General features: G+C 35.1%; 1 protein-coding gene across 1 annotated transcript in view; it reads right to left on the bottom strand.

Annotated features, from left to right (window-relative positions):
• Positions 1-21,980, bottom strand: part of LRRC7 (leucine rich repeat containing 7) — a 496,206-nt gene that overhangs the window by 77,044 nt on the left and 397,182 nt on the right. The window contains exons 18-22 of the mRNA XM_059899299.1: positions 20,846-21,046; positions 13,812-13,923; positions 13,419-13,599; positions 10,073-11,753; positions 6,041-6,181 (exon numbers count right to left, since the gene is read on the bottom strand). Of these exons, the coding sequence (XP_059755282.1) occupies positions 6,041-6,181; positions 10,073-11,753; positions 13,419-13,599; positions 13,812-13,923; positions 20,846-21,046 (2,316 nt within the window). The remainder of the gene's footprint in view (positions 1-6,040; positions 6,182-10,072; positions 11,754-13,418; positions 13,600-13,811; positions 13,924-20,845; positions 21,047-21,980) is intronic.

Raw genomic sequence — 21,980 nt, 5'->3', positions numbered from 1 at the left:
GTGAAATTATTGTTATATTATTCTTTTTCTGCATATTTTTTGAAAAAAGTAGGTTATAAAGACAAATATACACCAAGTTTGGATCTTAATTATTATGCTTTCACAGGGTTCGATCTGAAGATGGTAATGTAATATCCAGATGATTTTAAAGCTAGTATTTCATTACAGTGGTGGGGAAGCATCTGTACGAGTACTAAGCTTATTTTGGTAATTTTAGTCACTGTCTATGAGAATTTATGTGGATTTACAGGCTGAAGGCTTTTTTCATAATTAGAAAGATAAGTGAATCCTTCTTGAGCAATAGGTAGCCAATAATAAATGCAGCAAAATCAGTAGAAACTATAGGCATAAGTTACCCCAAGGTGCTGCAGAAATAGTGCTTTGCTTTCAGCAAACAAAACAAAACAAAAAACAAAACAAAACAAAACAAAACTGGAATTAAGTAAGTAACCCTTGGAACTAGGGTGAACGAATGCATATCAGATATTGTTACTATTTGATCCTGAGTCACTTGAATGGTCTATAAGAAAGGACATTAGAAATTTGAAAAGAATTTAGGTGCAAACATTGCTATCTAAACTCTAATTCAAAAGATGGTGGAATAAGTATCAACTAATAAAACAGATACTGAGGCCATCTTCTTCCAGGCAAAATTATATGAAAAGATCATTGAATACATATATTTCCATAATTTCAACTTCCCTTCCTCTGAAATTGTAATTTATATTAGTGTCTGTTTCAATACGCCAATAAGCAGTAGGTACTATGGTGTAATATTATGTTGGTAAAAGTTAAAAAAAAAAAGAACAAGAAAAAAATTATCAATTTCTCCAGTGTAGAAGAGACCACACTATTTATATTGGCAGCTGGACACCTGCAGATGGGGAGTTAGAAAAGGCCAGGGATTTCTTTCCCAGCCTTGCATGTCTCTGGAGCAGGAGTATTATGGATGATTAAGTTGTGATTTTCTTAAGTTCAAAACCGTTGGTCTTTTCCTGCTACCAAACATATTTCTTGGTGATACTGAGTGCTCAGGAAATGCAAGTGGATCTTAAAGAGGGCAAGGTAACTACTAGCATTTATTAAGCTCAGCTAAATAAGAGAGCACTGTATCTGTAGCACATAGGGGATAATCATCCCCTATGGGTCATGATATATTTTAGATTAGTTATTATGTTCTACTTGTGTATTCTTTTCTCCGTCCCATAATATCTACTTTTCTGATTGTTGTGAAGATAATATAATCATGTATATGAAAGAGTTTTATCAACTATTATGAATTACAGCCTATGAAAATGTCCGATTTTATAAACATTTGAGAAGGCATCATCATATACAAGAAATAGCAGGGACTTGGGTGCTAAGCAGAGTCGGATTCAAATTCTACTACCATGCTAGGTGTAGGGGTTACAACAGTAAAACAGTGAAAATATAGTTGAGTTCTTTTATGTAACACATGAGTCTCAGTTTCTTCTTCTATACAATGGTGAGAAATAATTCCATTCAGGGTTTTTGTGAGGGTTGTGCAAAAAAAAAAAAAAAAAAATTAAAGTATCTCATGGTACTATGTACATAGTAGATTTCCAATAAATCCTAGTCTTTATTCTTCTCCTATCAAAATATTTATTTTTTCTACCATTAATCTGGATAATAAAAATGACAGTTTGAACTGACATTTTACAATATTATATTTCTCTTTGATAACATAAAATTTCAAGACATTAGCTAAGCTCAATTACAACAGAACACATCCAAAGAAGCACATTGAACCATCAATAACGTCATAGAAAGTTGTCTTAAATGCTTTTTGGAGAGGCAGTGAATAAATGATAAATGAATAAATGAATGAATGAGTAAGTAAATAGATAATACTAATAATTAATAATTTAATAGCTGACATATGTCTTAGATGTTCTGGTTATAAATACTACTAAATTTTTTATTAAATTAGAGTAAGCATCAAAAGATGAAAATATTAAAGGAAATTAAATTTATTAAACTAATTTTGTGGTTTTCTTTATTTGCATTCTGTTAATATCAAAACAGGTTCTGTAAAATTACCATAGAAAATGTAATTTACTATCTATAATACAGAAAGACTATATTTAGCCTGTAGTCCATGAAAAATGTACAGTACTCGACCTGGAATATAATAAATATGAAAAAATAGAAATATTCAAAACACATAGCAAAATCTGGGAGAGTCTTTTCTTTTTATCCACGTAAATACTCACTCTGTAAATACTTCAAGTTCAGAGTTCTTCAATCTTTATTCAAAAATAGTTATATCTTTTAAGTAGTTTATTACAAATTTGTTTAAAAGAAAATTGAGAAAAAATTATTAGATATGTTTTGGTAGCCTAAAAAAAGAAAAATCCAAACCGAAAAACAAATAATTTGCTCAGTCAGGACCTCAGGTAGTGCCCTTTTGTCAATTACCATAATGGAGGGATGGGGAGGTAGGAATCACAAAAAGGTGCCCTCTCTGGGTACATAACTTGCAAGAAGACAATCTCAGTGTAACAGAGAAAATACAAAAAGGTGCTCCTTTCTTTTAATTACAGGAGGTTAAACCTTGCCAGCAGAGAGTGTGGGGAAAGGGTCTGAATTTCAGCCCCTGAATGTTCCCTGGGGAGGGCACCGCCTATACAAAAGTATTCTGCAACTCCATACCCAGTTCTTAACTGGTAATACGTGAAAACATTCATTTAGATTCCTTAGGACACTTCATTCATTCTTTCTAGGACACCCCAAAGTCATTTACCACAGTACCTAACTAGAGATAGCCAGTGTTATCATTCAGGAATTTTATGAATAAAAAGATAGCTCCAGGATTTTCACAGGAGAATGAACAGTTTTTGTCAATTAAATAGCTGATACTAATTTTTATTATCTTAAGTGGCAAGATGAAAGTGCTGTAATAGGTTTTTATGTATTTGTAAATCAAAGGAAAATAATTTTTGCCTCTCTCCTCTCCTGGTGAGAGGGGTTCCAGGAAACTGAGCCTCAATCATAGGACCGGCTATTAACGGTTCGTGGAGCCAAGAAGGGAGAATCTGAAAGGCTGCACCTTAAGAGAGGTTGACCCTAAAGTTTGGCAGAAAAACCAAACAAATTTTCAAATTAAGAAGCTCTGCAGAAGAGATGTACCTGAGCACAAAGGCAAAAGGGCAGAGACTTAGACTGGAATCCATGAAAGGAAGTAGAGCATGGAGTAGTCTTGAAAGTGATTAAACATCCAGTAACCACACCTGATAATGTTCCTGCACTAGCAGCAAGGTAGCAAAGTTGTCCAGATGCTTAAATGTCTACAGTTTACGGGGCTTAAACTCACCATTTGGGCCATAAAATCTTTAGGGGGCAATGGAGTAGTTGCCCTGACTGTTTATTTCCATCCCTTGCTTTCTTTCTTCTCCCTTTTATTTATTTATTTTTTGGTGTGTATAATAAAGTATTGATGACAATTCATTTTGAGATAGACTATTTCAATACTTGAATTACTCTTTTTTTGGGGGGCCTGGATGGCAGCTTATTTATTTATTTGTTTATATTGAAGTATACTTGATTTACAATATTGTGTTAGTTTCAGTTGTATGCAAAGTGATTCAGTTCTGTATATATGTGTGTGTATATATATACTGAAATATATATATATATATATTTTTATATATATTCTTTTTCAGATTCTTTTCCATACTTGAATTATTCTTAGTTTGCAATTTAAGGTAGTTTCCAAAAAGAATTCCTTTAGGTCATCTCTGTGCCCAACTGAGTAAGGTTGCAATGTTTCCAAATATAACTCTGCAATATTTCTGTTACAGATCATCTTAGAGCTATAGTAATAGTTAATGAATCCATTCTATAGGGTACCCCCCAAAACATCAGAAAATTAATATAGCAACACAGAGGTACCTAATTTATATCTGGAGAATAATTTATACATTGAGAAACAGTGCTTCAAGTGTATTACCATTTTTCAGACACTGAAGGTATCTATATTATCCTATAGATTGATGAGAAAATAGGGCTAAAAACTAAGCAAAATAAGGGGTTATCCATATGATATAATTTCAAGGGGTTCAAACAATAGCTTCTTTCATACCAAGATCTCGCTAATCTGCTCACTGTATTTTGAAATTCTATGATTGTAGTTTAAGGGTTTGATTTCTATTTAATTACCAAGCCCTCCAGGAAAGGTGTCTATTTAAGTTGTGATAGCTCGTCTGTTCCTTAGCGCAAATAAGTTTCAAGACCTTTTTGAACACTGGTTTTGTTAGGGCAGAAGATGAAAGCCCTGGGCATCTAAGAGGACATGAAGAACAGACTAGAGGCTCCAGTGAAAAGGGTCTCACTGATGGTAGTGTGCTGGAGCCGACTTGTACTAGCTCATGAGGGCTGACTATTCTCAGTCCCAATTCTGAGTTCAGTGATGTCAAGTTACTACTTTGAAATTGGCCAGAGAGGGAGTGTTTTATCACTGACATAGGTAAACACCATAAATCAGTCATTTCTCTCCCTGGAGAGAGTTACCTACACAATACTGGTCCTGTAACAGGAGACTGAGGACAAGGAAAATAATTTTCAAAAGTTCTCAATTAAGTTAGCTTTTTTTTTTCCCCAGAGTGATCATGGGTGATAAAAAAGCTGTGAATTTAAATGTCTCTTTAATTTTATTACTCTCCTCAGAGTAGGAAGCAAACTATACAGAGTTAGGGGCTGTTACTAAGGCTAATTTGACAATAAAACATGAGTTTGTGGTCTTATAACACTCATTTTCCTGGGATGGGAGTTTGCTCCATATGTTCATTAATTTGATTAAGAGAAGAGTGTTTGGAGGCTACCATCATTTTGTTATCCTTACTTTTGCATTGCTTTTTTATTGTAAAAACTTACTAGGTTAATGACTACATTAATAATGTAGTCATAATGACATATTGTGTGAAGATAACTCATTAGTTTCCATCGAAATGTAACTAAGAGTGCATTAGTCAATTTAAACAGGTAAAATGTGTATTCTCTGTTTTGCCTGAATAAAACAAGCAGAAACGGTCCTTTGACAATGGAAATGTTTCCTCTTACAGTATATTGCCTTTCAAATAAGCCTACATTTTCATTTAAAATCATGTGAACTTTCCACTTTTCCATTAACCCAGGATCAGTAAAAATTTGCTAGCTAAGCTACAAATTTGTTTCTCATGTTTTACTTCTGCATAATATTTCCTATAAAAAAAATGGGCTAAAAAAGTATTTAGAAGTGCCAACCACTTAATTTTCATTCTAATTTGGGACTCTTATGTCTTTTCCAAAGGAATCAACTGAATCCAATAATAATTTCTTTTTGTGTGTGTGCGTGTCTCTTTGTTTTGTTATTTTATTTTTATTATTTCTTTCACTTCATGAGGATTAAAACTGTAGTTCACATCCATTCTCAATGTCAGGTCTTGTACTCAACCAGCATTTATTTAATCTTTTCTTCTGAGAATTCCTTATTTATAGCTAGTTCATTGGTACATTTAAGACTTAGATTAATTGGCCATAACTGTGTGGGTTTATTTCTCAGCTGTCTATTGTGTTCCATTGATCTATGTGTCTGTTTTTATGCCAGTGCCATCCAGTAATAATTTCTAGTTCTGTTCTCAGAATGCATCAGCAAGAGAATATAAGGTGGTCTCCAAAAAAGTAAAAAAAAAAAAAAAAAAGGTATATATCAATACATACATATACACACACAAAAGAAAGAGAAGCAAAGAATAAAAGAAAAAGAAAGTGAATAATAAGAAAAAACGAGTCTTAAAGCAACACAAAAAGCCATGTACCTGCTCAATCCAAAAAGCAAAGCTGTTAAGCAGGAACCTGATAATCAATCTAGCTATATTCATTTAGCAGCTAAGAGTTTGGGCTCTACATTGTTTGCCCTTGTGCTTTTTGGACTCCTGAGAGTCTATAAGCAGGGCTGTATGTACAGCCTAAACACATTACGTGAACAAACAACATTAATTGGCTTTGGTATGCTGACACATGTAGGGCAGTCCATACTTACTTTCTGAAGAGGTAGTTCTTGTAGATCAAATTTAGACTTAGTCTGCAAGTTTAAAGTCATGCTTCTGCCTGCATGCATTGCTGAAATACCTCCATAGGGCAGCATGCCAAGGTTAACTGTGTTGTGTTTGTAAGCAGCATTCTGAGTAGAGGAAATAATCATGTGACAGGATGTGAACACATGCTCAACAAACTGATTATTACATGAACATGTTTAAATTTATAACATTTAACTTTAAGCAGGCAAACAGTAACTTTCTTTTTTAAACATGCACTTGATCAGACAGAAGCATACAGTAAACAGTGTTAGTTATGCACATAATGAGTACCATCCAAAACTACAGAAAAGACAAAAAGCAAAGATAACATTCGTTTTACATTTGCTGCTAACTCAAAGGCATAAAACCTATCTCTTATATATCATGATTGTAGTGACTTTGGACAAATGTTCATCAGTGGCGGTCTATTAATTCAAAAATTTCAAACAGCGAGGTCTTAATCAAATTTTGTCAGCTGCAAATCTCATGGTCTCTTTCACATTGTGAGATTAGCACATACAAATTAGCTTAGCTTATAATTCTGCCTTAAAACTAATACACTGAAAAGTTAAAGCCAAAAATCAGTCGCTTTTATTTCTCTGTCTATAGGCATAATTATGGCAACTCAGAAAAAAGAGCTGGTCAAAAAATCATTCAATCTGACCAGTGGATGATTGAATTTGCTGATTAGTTTAGTTAAACCAGTCAACTTGTATGTGAATCCAAATATTCTAACTTTTTTGTTGTTTCTTAAAAATTACATTTTAAACTGGAAAAATTTCATAATGAAACTAAAGGAACTATGATTTGAACTATTAATGCTATTTATCTGATATACCTAAATACCTATAGAACATTCTAGTGATATTTGCATTGTAGCTACCCTTCAGTAGGTGCATCTAAAGTTATTCCAAGTGTCTGATAGGTAGTTTGTTTTTTTCTACAGAACTTCATTTAAAAATTAAAACATTTTGTATACCCTGGCATCAAATAGTTTCCATCAGTACAATCTCTACTTTCCACCTATCATGGACATGTAATAATTGACAGCATTTGGCCCTTTTAAGTAACTCTCTTAATTTGGAAAAAAAAATCTACAGAAGTTAACTTAGTACACTTTCTAAAACTGAATATTATTGAACATTAACAGCAGGCAGCTATTCTATTCTGAGGGCATTATTTGCAAAGAAATGACTTTTAGCACCAGAATTCCATCAACTGAAAGACTATTGTACTCCTGATGGTGTGCTGTCTACTAATCATATTTGTTATGGATCCCTGATTATTTCATCCAGAGATTTTTTTCCATTGTCACCATGCCAAAACTGAAAAGGACACTGAACATTTCAATCTAGCACTTGAATGACTCCTTAAGGGTTAAAATGACTCCAGTCTAGTGCTCTCTCAGCTCTTATGGAAGAGTAGCAATCTTAGACATACGGGTTCATGTTTTCATTTCTCTCAGTCAAATGGGGCTCTATAGTGGAAGCATGAGCCTTGAGATAAAACCAAAGCAGAAAACAAGCATCTTTAATCTAGGGTAGTACTTGGAGCTGCCTCTCCAAGGTCAACACCGAGCAAGATCTTTAACCAACATTATGTAGAACACTTAAGCTTATCCAATGTCCAGGCTTCTAGGCAGTTCTCTTTTATAAGGAATGGACAAAGATCTTGTAGTTTCTAGTGTAACTATTTGACTTCCAGGGTTCAAATCACTCAACTAAATTTCGCTGGAAGGAAGCACACTGTGTCTGGGGCAATCTGACTTTGGACAGAATGTTAAGAACAACAGTATAGAACCATTTTTACATAACAACTCTGTGTTCCAGCACCCTGAATTTATCTTGTTTTAAGTTTTAAGTAAGATACAGCCTGAATAGCTCAGTAACTCAATATAGAGAGGGAAAGAAAAGTTACTTGGAGAAAAGAGGAAGAGCTTTCAGGATTTGATAGCCTGAAGTAATACTCTAAGGTAATTTAATTTCATGGAATTAAGTGAGAAACTATTGAATATACATTGAAATTGCTCTGCAAAATGAAAGACAGACTGAGGGAATTATAAAGACAGAGGATATGTGAAGGCTAATTAAAAAGGGAGGTATTGTCACAGTAATGGAAAAATACATACAAATTTACTTTTAGTTATCTGGATCTGGGACAGGCAGGGCCTCCAGACTTCTGCTCATCCAAATCCCCCTTCCCCAGTCCTATTTTCCTCCCTCCAAATTCCTGCTCCAACTAGAGGAGTCACCTACTTTTCAGTAGCTCTGATCAAAGGAAAGGAACCATTTATTTGGGAAACCAGTAAATAAATGATGGTACCAAGTGCTTAAAATTTTGTCTTTTCTTTTTCATGCTTTGTTTTCACTCACTCCTCTGTTGCCTCAAATTACTAGTCATTGTATATATGCTCCAAAAAGCTTCTTATAACCTTTCTTGGCTAGTTCATCTTACCCTGTTACGTATGGTCGTGTCTACACGAGGCCAGAGTTCCCAAACTGTACTGTTTTATTTGGCCCCAAATATTTTCGCCCTCCAAGTTATCTGTCTACATGGAGGGTATAACTTGAGGTAAGGCATGGTGACAACCGACCAGGTGTCTCCCACTGACAGCCAGTCATGAGGCTTTGATGAGGTTCCCTTCAATGGGACTGAGCACACCTATTTGAAACAGACATTCTGATGAAATATTTTGCAAGGCAGAACCAGTTTCCACATTGAGAAACTAACACCCGCACCCACATTTATTAGTTCACTCTTTCCCTATAAATAATCGTTTTCTTGTCATGTAGACACGACCGACAAATAATATAATTATTTTAAAAGAGTACACCTGAAAACATAAAATTCAGCATTAAGAAAATATATAATAAATGCAGTGACCTGTGCTTTTAGCAGGACACCAAATAAAATAAAACTACTGAGTGAAACATTCTAATGGTATATTATTACCCAGACCCCCAATTTACACTGAGCATTTAAATCTAGAAAACGAGAACAAAAGGCCCTATTTTCACAAAAAGGACTTTTAAGATTCTAAGGTCAATGCAGAGTACACAAAGCCCTCTACACCAAAGCCGCAAAGTATCAATACACTCAATGGTGATGGTCAATTGATCATAGTTCTAGAAAATGCAGACTTCTCTTAGAGAGATACAAACAACAACAAAAAGTAATTCTAGGCCTTATACAAATTTTTTTTTTTTTGCTCTCCTCAATTGCTATGCATTTCATGATTTGTTGTGATTCAATTTTTAACTGCATTGGGATTAATTTCCCCCCCTTTTTTGCTGCAATATACACACTAATTTGTACGTTTGTAGTCTTTATAAAGACATCATCTATTTTTGTTGTCTGTAGTATGCTTTGAATTTAACCATTTCTTTCTGTATGAAAATCAACATTCTAAATGGCAGGATTTTCATTGAATAAAATAATGTGTAGGAGGGCATTCAATCTCTGCTTATTTTATTTTTCTGTTTCTTGCTGAGAAGATTATTGCTCATTAGAAGTAATAACTTTAGTAGTCCCGTAACAGTAACTATATGCAAATTGTATAAACAAATTAGGTCTGATTTTAATATAAGTGAGTCTGTGCAGAAAGGGGTAGAATACTCACTTTTCATAGATTCAATAAAAATCATACTCTTTAGGTCACTAGAGAACAGTTTTGTGTCCTAGGAGAGGCATTTTGCCTTAATGGCTAGAAAGCAATTGAAGCACTATCCCATATAACAGAGTCGAATTCTTTCTTACTAACCATATTTAGGATAGTTTTGATAAATAATTCACCTATACATTATGAACTCTCAAAGAGCATCAAACAATATCCATGAAAAGCTATTATGATCAATTTCCCCACAATATAAAGATAAATAAAATGCTGATCATCTATTCATTCATGTAGTTCATGCTTCACTACATGTGCTTAGAAATGCCAATAAAGTAAAACTAAAGGCAGGAGGGATATTCTTACAGAGAAATGCCAAACATACCCTGTCTAACCTTCTAGCTTCTATATGTCTAAGCAGCTGTTGTCTCCAGTCTGCAGGCATTTTACCACAGCTCTCCTCTCCCTTCACAGGAGTAGGCCTCGTCTTTATATCACTGTTATCTGATGGCTTGTCACCATAGTTACCCAAGTTATAGTCAGATGGTATTTTTTCCAAAAGAGCTGCCATAGTAGGCCTAGCTGAAACTGGCCTGGTTTGGGAGGCACCATAACTCTCTGTACTGTAGCTTCTTGCAGACAGTGGCCTCCTTTGGGTAAGGTTTTTAACTGGAAAACTTCCCGCCTGAGCTTTCACTTCTTGATATGAAGGGTGTTCATCTTCATACCTGCCATTCCTTTTCAGGAACTGGGACTCAGTCACTGAAACGCTGCTTTGGCGATCCAGACCTCCCCTATACGGAGGTCTGCCGTACCTGTCATTCGGAGGCAGCTCATGAGGTTCACTGACCCTTCTAAACATGGCCATTTCTGTGGAACTCGCCAGGGAGTCAGCTCTTCTCAAGAAGCCTGGCCTGGCACCTTGGCTTGCAAACTGGGCATTTACCACAGCATCCTCATTAACAGATGGCTGAGAAAATGAAAATATTTGCTCCATCGGTGGGTATCCTCTGTAAGCTCTAGGACTAACCAAATCCTTGGTGATGTTTTTTCCCGGCTGTTGCACGTACTCAGCATTGTGTTGAAACGGGGGCGGTATCCTCTTTTCAGCTTTAACTTCCACTGCTCCTTGGGGATTGAAGCTTTGGTCAAACTGATAGACTTTTTTTGTCATGGAAGCTTTTTGTTGTTGTGGCCCTTTACTACTTCCATAAGTGAGCATCTCGTCATCCAGCATCGGGACTGACTGGCTTCGGGACATACTGGACATACCATGCTCTGGTCCTAACATTTTGTCAGGTCGTTCGTGACTTCCTAAGTGATCACTCCCAGAGGCATAATTTTCTAATGGTATATTATAAACCTTGTATGTACCAATGTCAATCTCATCGATACTCTGTGACTTCTTGAATTTATTGGACTTGATGTCTTTCATGAGTGGGGAAAGCCTCTCTGTGCTTTTGCTAATCGAAATAACACCTTTAGAAGATTCTGGGCGGCAGTGGATTTGAGAAAAGACATTACTGAGACTCCTGTTGGGATTAGAATCATGATACTCCCACGGTACTCCTGGAGAAAAAGGACTAGGTATTTCAGCAGATTCTTTTATATGTTCTTTCCTTTCAGGCAATGGGCTGGTGGTAGGGGTTGTCTCTAATTTGGAAGGGAAAGCAGTCCTGTCTTCAAAAGGACTAGGGGTTCTGGTCCAATTCTGCCAAGGATTGGAAGGAGGCACTTCTGTTTCTGGTGTGTGTCTGTGTGTAGACTGCTCAAGTTCCAGGGGAACACCAACAATCCTATCCTGCCTAATCAAAGGCCTGCGTCCATGAGAAGATGTGCTTCTAGATTTTGAACTCAGGAGAGGATTATTGTTGGCATTCTCGCCTGTGGTTTCCTCTGCAACAAACCCTGTGTTATCATAATGTGAGCCATCAGTCCAGTTGTCAGTGAAAGTGTCACTCAATGGCAGCCGGTCAGGTCGCTGTGGTAGATTCCCTGGGGGGACAGCCTCCCTCTGGCTGAGCAGTGGCTTTGCATCAAGAGGCTGTGGGAAAGATTGTGCAATCCTGTGAACACAATGGGAAGAAGAAACATGAAAACGAGGAAGATCTGAGTCTTTGCCAGAAGGAACAAGCAGGCAAGAATACCACCATCCTTTGTTCAACTGATCATTCATCCACACCTCAATTATGATTACGATAGCATTATTATTCCATGTCCAAAAAAAGTCACCCCTTTACCCTGCTCTAACTTTTATTTCTTCTCAGTTATCATTACCTTCTAATATACACAGTTTACTTACCTATTATACGTCTTGTGTCCTCTGCTAGAATGTAAACTCATGAGGGCAGAGGTTTTTTCTCTTCAGGCCTAGCATAGTGCGTGGCACATAGTAGGTACTAAGTACATATTTGTTGAATGAATGAATGAATGAATAAACGAGTGAATGAAAGAAATATAGATATTTTTAGTAATGGTCCTGAAACCTGTCTGATAATTAGAACTACCTGATTCCTGGTCCCCATCTCTGGAATTTCTGATTCAGTACATTTCCAAACTATTAGTTGAGAGTACATTTCTTATCAATGCTTCTTATATCTAATGAACCCAAGTTGTCTTCAAATAACATATTTGAGGGCTAGGTATTGGAAGACATTAAATCCATTGTATAGTGAATGCATTCACATATCTTTTTCTAGAATGTAAATTAAATTAAATTAAATTAAATTAAATTATGAGTTCTGGTCATTGGCATGTTTATTCTGGAGACCACAGTATCTCTACAAGATGCTCATTTTTCTAAGTTTATTCTAAACCGTTTGCACACTAATGATATTGAATTATATATCTTTTATTAAAGACTTTTAAGTGTTTTTGCTAATTGAAAAAAAGTACATTTAGAAGGCATCTTCCAAAAGTACCTAAATCAGTCTCAGCTTGTATAACAAATAATTTACAAACTGAAAGAGTTAAGATTTTTATCATGGGCATCAATGAGTAGAAATAGTTATTCATCAATTACCAAAGAATATATTGTTAACAGTATTGACATTATCAGTAAAATCTGAGTGAAAGTCATTGACTACCTATATCATATGACAATTTTTATTTGCTATTTGTACTGTGAAACACAGCAACATGTTACAAAACAAGGGAATCAGCACTGGGTAAATGCTACTTCATTGAGTCACTTTATTGACCTCCATGGCTTTTGATTTTAATATAGCTGTAAAATGGAAGTAATATAGAGTAGGTGCCATTTTGGAAGGATTAAATACTTTTACTTACATTCTAACTTTTCCAGGTGGTGATAAAATGATGATGATGAAGATGCTGATGAAAAATTTATTGAATGTTTACTCTGTACTTGGCACATTAGTGCTTTCCATGCATCTTTCTTTAATTCATAACACCATTTTGGATGGTGAATGCCCAAATGTGTCACAATTATGTACTGAGGCAAACACAATTTTTGATTAAAAATTTTTTTGGTTCTATCATCTCAACCTGTTAATGTCCTACCCTCACTCCCGTAAACAATGGTATTGCTGTGTAGAATGGATTTATCCACGCTTGGAAATCCCAGGGGGACTACATTTGCTTACCTGCCCCTCTGTCTTCTATGCCACTCACGTGCTGAATACAATTCCAAAATTAAGAAGATTCCATTTTTTAAAAATGTTGCTGAAAATAAGCATTTGGGGACAGAAAAGAGGGAATTCTAAACACACCTGTTACCCCACAAAGAATTATGTACTGCCTCTTTAGCTGTTGTCTGCAAGGACCCCACTTTAACCCGGGTGTTAGAGGATCCTGAGGAAGCCTGGGAAGGCGAGTAGTCTGAGTAAGTGCCTGAGGAAACACTGTTATTCAGACAGTGAGTTTTGTCAACTTCAGACTCATCGGTTGATTCTGAAATGTAAACAGGCAAATATTATAATGCTGTGAACATTGACAAGTATAAACACAGAAAGGCAAGTATGAAAAACAGCATACCAATGAATGTTAGAGATACATATTTATAAAATATTTCTATAGACTATGGTGTATCATAATTTACAACTGGTGATTCATCATGCACATGCATTTGTGGCATATTTTCCACATCAGGTTCACAATGTTACCTTTTTTGTCCTTCCCTAGCAGAACAAGTTTGGGTGGGTACAGAGGGGTCTCAGCTAATGAAGGGTGAAGTTCCCCAATCCTCATTTCATTAGCTGGATGAACAAAAGAATCCTGAGAGATATAATAATACAGGACAAGGAAAGTAAACATTTAAACATTGGTTAACCAAGATGGCAATATCTTCATTTGGCTCAGATGCAAGATGGGACTCCAGAATTTAATTCACCGTGGCGCACTAGGAGAAGTGAATCATACGTATCTCTGAGGTAAGCACTAAAATGTTTTGTTTTTCTAATTTAAATGAGTCCATTTATTCATCAGACATTTTTTGAAAGCTGTTTATATGCCTGGCACTGTGCAAAGAACTGTGGAGTTTCCAAAGAAAGACAAAATGTCACCCATGCCCTGTGGGAGTTTACAGTCTAGTTAGGGAGATAGATATAACTCATAACAGGACTGAATTATAATGTCATATATAAGTAATACAATGCATAATCTATAACATATAAACATGTAAGAGTTCTAAGGGGTGAACTCTTTTAAGAGTTCTAAGAGGGATATATCACTGACCAACTAGTTTTTTTTTTTCAAATATTAACTAAGTTAACGCACAATTGGGCCCTATAAATACTGCTTTTACTGCCAATCTCCCTCTTAATTCCTACTGTTTCCCAAGTGATCTTCTCAGTTTTACCATGCCTTCTTCCTAAGGTTTCTAGTTTTCTCATGATCAATCTAGCCTTCTAAATCTTCACTCTACATCCTTTCACTCAGTATAATGAGCAACATTGGTATAAGAATTTAACTTTATGACAAATAAACATATTTTAAAAAAATGATGAATTTTAAACTTCTGTAATTCAAATTATTATTCCCAGTTAACCAGGTAGTGGGAGGACATTAGGAAAAGCAACATTCTCACTTCCTTCTAGATATAAAAATGGCTTGTTTATGCTCATGAGTAAGTAGTGATATAAATTTATGCACAGCAGTTATCTTTCTGTTTTTTCCCCTTAAACTCAATTTGAATTCAAAGAAGAATTTTCAGTTTTTTCATTCATTAGTACTTGTTTGTTTGAACATTAATGTAATACATTTAGAAGTATTTTGTTAAATTGGAGAAAGAATGTACTTGAGGACAAAATATAATAATGAAATGGTTCCTGCCTTATAACTAATTGGTTGGTAATATCGGATAGAAACTCTTACTATACATTTTGCCTATCCCTGCCCGCCACCGCAAGCCTGGGTATATCTGACACTTTAAAAAAAAATAATATTTCAGAGGAAGAAGACTGGAAGATCATCTAGTTCAATCCTTTCATTTCCTAGAGGTGGATTCTGAGACTCAGTGAGGCCCAGGCTTACATAGATAAGTAGACAAAGATCCAGCATGGAGGTAGGATTCCTTTGGGCTCTAGTCCGATGATTATCCCTTACATTGCTGCCTCCTGGTTAGCTCAGCTTGAGCATATTAGAGACTTAACATGCAGTATTGTATATATTTGAAGAGGAACGGAAAAGAGAATGGGATTGATGGAAATTCTGGAGATGAATAGGAAAATCTGTGTTTTCATGGATTTTGAAAATTATTTCAAAAGTTTAGCGTAAGAAACTTTGGATAAAGTTTTGAGTTGAGAGAATAGAGAGTAAAAACCTTCACACATCTTTAGAGACATTTATAAGTAGAAGCAGATGCAAGCTTGAGAAATGGTACTATGAAAGGCATAAAATATGTTAAGACTTTCAAAAAGTTTTCAGTTACAAAGTGGCATATTTCTGTTTTATTCCTGTTTTACCACTTATTAATCAGGTTGCCTCAAGCAAGTCGCTGTAACTCTCTGGATCTTATTCAATTTATCAATAAAATGAGGGTAATAGATAATAAGAATTAGTGCAAATTTCTGTCTAATACTAACATTCTATAAATATCAATATAACTTATTTGTTGAAATAATATTTTAAAAAGGCAATATTCTTATGACATTTTAATATAGAAGTATAAGCATTTTGTTTTAGTCAAAAACAAACAAATAAACAAAATTGTTGTATAAGCACAGAAATGTAAATATAGTTAAGGGTTTCACTACTTTTTTTTCCCCTTATGCCTTACACATTTGGTACTCAAGTTATCTTTTATGTATAGATCAAACATTTACACTTGTATCTCACAATTGTGACTGGAGCTCTGCATGGCAGCTATAGTTTGACTTAAATTCTAGTCTCTGGCCCTGCTCAAGAATTTCTATTTTGAATCAAAAAAGAGCCCTCATGACTGGGAAGAATGATATCAGCCAATCATGAACTTGCATCTGTTCTCTAGAATTCTGTGGCCCTCCACCTAGGTAGAGGACTACTACTGAAGCAAGAGTAATGGATTTACACCGACCCAGTTAGACTCTCTTATCTTTATGAGCAAAATAATGATGATGATGATGATGATGGTGGTCATCAGTTAAGAAGAATCTATTACCTGTCTACTATTGTGTTACTATGCTAAACACTTTATTTTATCCCTGTTGATTATTTAAACGATAATCCTATTTTTATGGTTATTTATTATTTTAAGTTGTTTATTATTATCATCTTTGTTTTACAAGTAAAGAAATGGAAGTTCAGAGAGGTAAGCTAATAATTCCAAGTCACAATCTTAATAGGTGGTAGAGCTGGGATTTGAACTGGAATCTGTTCTTCTTGAAGGTCTTCTATGGGATACTGTATATGCTATATTGTCTATCCTAAGAAAAGCTCACTTCTCAAATGGGCTTCACATAACAAAGTTAACTATGCAACAAAGGAAATTAATAATTGGCTTTGCCTCTATAAAATCTTTTATAAATAGCTGGAAGAATCAAGTTCATGTTGGAAAAGTGGGTGAAGCTTTTGGGACTACTTCTATGGGTGAAGACAGTGGAAGTTACTAGTAGGGAATCAAACTTAGTGGAGGTCCCATTATAAGTAAATTGAGCCATATTTTTTTCTGGTGAGGGGACAGAGAATGAGGGGAAAGAAAAGGTAAAATATTTTTAATTTTTTTTTAACCCCATTGCCCTTCCACTGGTCAAACTAAATCTTGGCTGATACTGCTGTAGTGAAAGGGAGCCTAAAGCCTAAGGTAGAAGTCAAAGGGGGAAAAAAAGCTTATGCCTGAGCTTTCGAGTCAAAATAAATAAAAGCATTAATAAAAGCATTTAAGGAAACTTTCAAGGGTAATTGACTATTCTCTTTTTCCTGGAGAAAGATGTGATTCCTCTACAGAGAGAAATTGGACTGAGTCTCCTAACAAATGGAAAAGTGCATTCCTTTATGAAAGTGGTTAATGCAAGCTAGCGACTCACAGAAGTATTAAAGGAGAACGTGGCAGGGTCTCCCTCTCTTGTGGACGGGAAAGGAATGGTCATTTACTGCAGCTTTCCTCTGTGCCATGAACTGTGCTCATAACTGTTATAAATATTTGTTTTCATCTGATTTCACCTCCACAAAAACTCTGAAAGACTGTTATTATTATCTGTATTTTTAAAGATAAGAAACCAAGGCTCAGAAAGGTTTCAGTGACTTGTCAAGGTCATACAATTGGTAACAAGATGGAGTCAAACTTTGAATTCATGTCTTCTAGACTCAAGTCCTTTCCCCTGTTCTGAAAACTGTGCTCTTGAGGCACTCACAGTGCTGTTGCTAATTCACAGGGACACATGGGTTATTTTAAATATTTGAGGGGAAAAAAGCAATACTTGACATCAGTCAGATACTGTGAGAACTGCTACCTTGAGGTAGCTCTCAGTTTCAACATTAGATTGCACACTTCTTTTGATTAATAGTCTTTGTGAATCTGGGTTTTTGGTGGTTGCTGTGATAAAAAATAATCCAGTGCCACTCGAAAGTCAATGTGAAACAGAAATTAGAGTTGTAGTACCCAATATGATTCCAAGGTTGGAGAAGGTAGGTGGTGTCCAACAGGTGCACACATTCCATGAGTAAGTAGTTTTGGTTATTTAAGAATGAACTAAAACTATTATTTTCTCTTTCAATTTATGTGTATTGTTTTTCAAATAACCACTAAGTGGGGCATAAATATTTACTAAGTTGTTCAGACCTAACAATAATAATTGGAACTGTTAGGTATTTCTTGGCTATCACTGTATATTAACCCCTGATACTTCTGAGCCTTTGAAATTTTGATTTTAAGTCTCATAGGCTTTCATTTTTACATATAAATAAAATCTGGCTCCTTAAAAACTGTTTCTAAGTCACCCAGTCTATGGTTTTCTGTTATAGCCATCCAAACGGACTAAGATACTGGGGGAAAAACAAATGTAATCTCCACAAGGCATGTATGAAGGAGAATGGGGGCAGAGGAGAACCTTCATATCTCTCTGACCTCCTTGTTCTTATGGCTCTCTTGGCCATATTCTCTATGTTAAAACTCTTGGCATAGGGTTGCAAATAGAAAGTGATCAATAAATGATATATCTTTCCTTTTCCCTCTTTCTCTGCTGCATTTGTAACCTATTTACCTTGCTTCTTCTTTCTGTTTTCTGTTTTTGCTTCTGCCTACCTCTGTTTGTATTTTCTTGGTTTTCCATATTTAACAACATGGATAAATATGTCATACAGTGTGTGACATCCTCTTCCACTTTCTTGGTAGTATGATCTAAATAATGATGACCCAAAAATGGCAGGCACAGGTAAAACATGTAATAAAAATGCATAGTATACACTGATCAGCTAGACACTTGGTTATTTGTATTTATTATATCTGGAAGTAGAATAGAATTAGGGCCCCTTAATTTGGATGCAGTAATTTGAGAAGGGAGGATGATACAGAAAGGGACATCTCCTAGCCCTAGGATGGCTAAAAGTTGGGAACAGAGGATCTAAAATCTCAATTTTAGAAAAAATATTGATATTATCAGTGAAATTTCTATTCAAGAGGAAAAGGCTAGTAGATGAAGAAAACTAAGAAAGAGTGGGGTGAATCATAGAAATAAGTATAAAGCTGAAAGTTGAGCTTCAATCTTATTTAGCTTGGCTACTTTAGCGAATTAAGAAGCTTAGATAGACAATACAAAGTCACTATAGTGTTTTTTTTAAGGAGGGCAAGATTAGATGTGTGTTTTGAAAAGATCATTAGCAAGGCAATGAGGGGGCTTGGGACAAGGTAAGCCAAGAAATTGACAGTTTTTACAGAAATGCAGGACAGAGTTGAGGACCTGAAGAGATAGAGGAGATACACTTAGATGAATATGTATAGGAGTTGGAAGGGGCAGGGAGTGGGGAGAAAAAAGGAAAAAGAAATCAAGATACCTCCCAAATTTCTAGCTTGAGTGAACCGGGAGATAATGGTGCCAGCTGAGATCAAGACCAATTATACTGAAGCAGAAGCAAGTTTGAGGATGAAACATTAAAATTAATTTGGATTTGTTAAGTTTGAAGTGCTTGTGGGACAATTTCAAGATTTTTTCCCACTATTGGGATATTATTAAATTCATGACCAAAGTCATCTTTTCTTTGTCTCATCTCTCCCATCCCTGTATTAAGCAATTTTAGGATCTACGTATTTTGCAGTAGTTATTCAGTTTATGGGTTATCATGACCTTACAGTTATTTTGATGTTAATCTGTGATGACATGAGATCTAAATATAAAGTGTATGTGTATTTAGGGTGTACCCACTAAATGTTAGTTTTCCTCCTTTTTATATTATTGCAGTATCTTAGAGATAAAAGAAAAGTATGTTGCTTTGCTATAGTATATCTGTAATGTTTTAGAGATGAAAAAGTACAATAATGTGGGTTTTATAAACAAAATGAAAAAAGCAATGAAAACAAATATTTACTTAAATTTTCTTCCCTAGATATCCAGCTATATTCCTCTCTTTTGGGTCAGGCTTGTACTTCCACTGGCAGATATGCACACCATGCTTATTTTTGCTTAAACTTTCTTTTCTCTTTGCCTAGAATGCCTTCTTCTCTTTTTGACTTTAAAAGAATCACCTAATCTTTAACATGCAGTTCAACCTTAAGCATTTCACATAACTTTTAAAGGGATTGGCAGTGATTGCTTATCACTCCAATTTCTTAGATTATTATATTCTCCATCACACAACCAACGATGTTATCATGTTTTATATAATACGTTCTCTAATCGCTTCATCTGTGTTAAGTTTACCTGGCTAGGCTCTAAATTATTTGGGGACTATTCACACATTTCATATTTCTTTTCTCTCTCTCACAGTGTCTAGCACAGTGCTAAATATACAGTTGGTGTTTAATCAGTGCAAAAAGCTGATGCTTTGAACGCAGATTTGTAAAAGAGTTTTGTCAACCTAGATTTTTGAGCAGGAGGTATAGGAACTTCTAGATGTACTCATATCAATTATGTTTCTAATGAAGATAAAAAGATGATAACCAAATTAGTTGAAGAGTAGATGTAGTACAGAGGTGGCATAAATGTAGTTGAATTCTTTTCAGACCACACAAATTGATAAGGATGAATATCTAATTCATTCTAAAAGATAGGAACTAAGCTTCATATTAGATTCCATAAAGCTAAATTTCAAAGTTATTGCCCCTTTTTATATAGTAGTGTTTCCTATAAAGGGTGTAACCCAAACACAAAAACACTTTAAAAAATTGGCTCTAAATCTGATCAAGAATTTTACTGAGATTTGCAGAATAATAATAATAAAAAAAACTTCATTTAGGTTTTTCTAATGACTCCTACAATAAAAGTTTGGGGTAGTCAAAGGAATATCATGAAAATGATTTAATGCACTTACTGGCCAGGCCTAGCTGGGTGAGCGAATTATTCCTTCTGTGTGTATTGGAACTTTTGGAGCTGTATTAATGATTTTAGGCCATGAAGGTGCATTTATTAAATGCAACCCTCATAGTTTGGAAGAGCAGAGAGACTCATTTATATATTAGGAAAAAATGCACTTATCAAGGAAGATCTGTTCAGTTAAAAAAAACATATCACTTAGTAATTCCAAAAAATCCAAACCACACTGGCAATTACCAATAACCTTGAAATACCTCCACTGTAATCTCCTTTGGGGCTACAGGCCACTTGTGTTCGTATTTTTCTTTCACAGTTTGCTCCGTGTTAGCAGTTGGATTTGAATTCTCAACACGCACTCCATGGCTTGGCTTACCCACCAGATTTTGAACAGATTTTACCATATTCTTTAAATCCTCTGGGTAAGGAGTTGGATATCGTTTTAGGTTTATTTCAACCTAGAAGTTTATAAAAAGAAATTTAACATAAAAATACCTTCAGCAAGCATGTTCACAAAACTACTCCATTTTATGTGCAGTAGTATAACCAAATGCAATATAGTGAGTGCTGAGCTGGCTGAAAAACTGTGTTGTAGAGTAGAACACACAGTGTTCTTTTCACATTCTGCCTCCTGGGACTTCTCCCCACCCCTGGCCACCTTTCTAGATTAAAAACAATTTTTGGATTATATCTTATGTTTAGGTCTACGTTATAGATGGTTGAAATAGCAGTAGGTCAAACACTTAAGTGATTGGTAATCTCTAAAAAATTTAATCAAGTTACTATCAGCTGCTTTTATACTTTAGAGGCTGTTCCCTTACCTATCTTAATTATTTAAAAATAATCATTTTGACATTAAAAATATCCTTGGAATATCAATGCAGGTGATGGGAGGAGACCCCAAAAGATTTACAAGTAGAGTTCTCATGTATTAAAAAATGGGGAGTTGACAGTATCTGCCATCAAATATGCACCAGCTCTGTGTTAATTAGCATGTTACATCAAAAGGTGGGGTAGCTAATTCTTGTTAATAACTAAAAAAAAAAAAATCCTTCAAGGAGGCTTTTATATTTAGTTTTTACCATAATAAAGTAACATGCTTTATAGGTTACACCTTACAATAAAGAGAAATAAAAAATTGAGAACATTGTCTAGGATATTCTAAGTAAATATGTAAATTTTGACTTATACTTATCCAGAGACTTATTTCTATTCTTGAATTCATTTTTGGTGTATCAATCTGACTTTAGGGACTATATATATTAATTATTATTCTTCACATTTAATTCAGAGAGAGAAAATATGAGACATTCCATACAGACTATCCCACCTTCAGAGTACTTAAAATATACTTAAAATGGAATAGATACAAATTATCCAGGCTGATTAAAA

Source organism: Balaenoptera ricei, chromosome 1 (genome assembly GCF_028023285.1).
Source record: "Balaenoptera ricei isolate mBalRic1 chromosome 1, mBalRic1.hap2, whole genome shotgun sequence".
NCBI classification, from domain to species: domain Eukaryota; kingdom Metazoa; phylum Chordata; class Mammalia; order Artiodactyla; family Balaenopteridae; genus Balaenoptera; species Balaenoptera ricei.
Note: the sequence above shows the minus strand (reverse complement) of the source record. Positions and strands in the feature narration are given on the sequence as shown.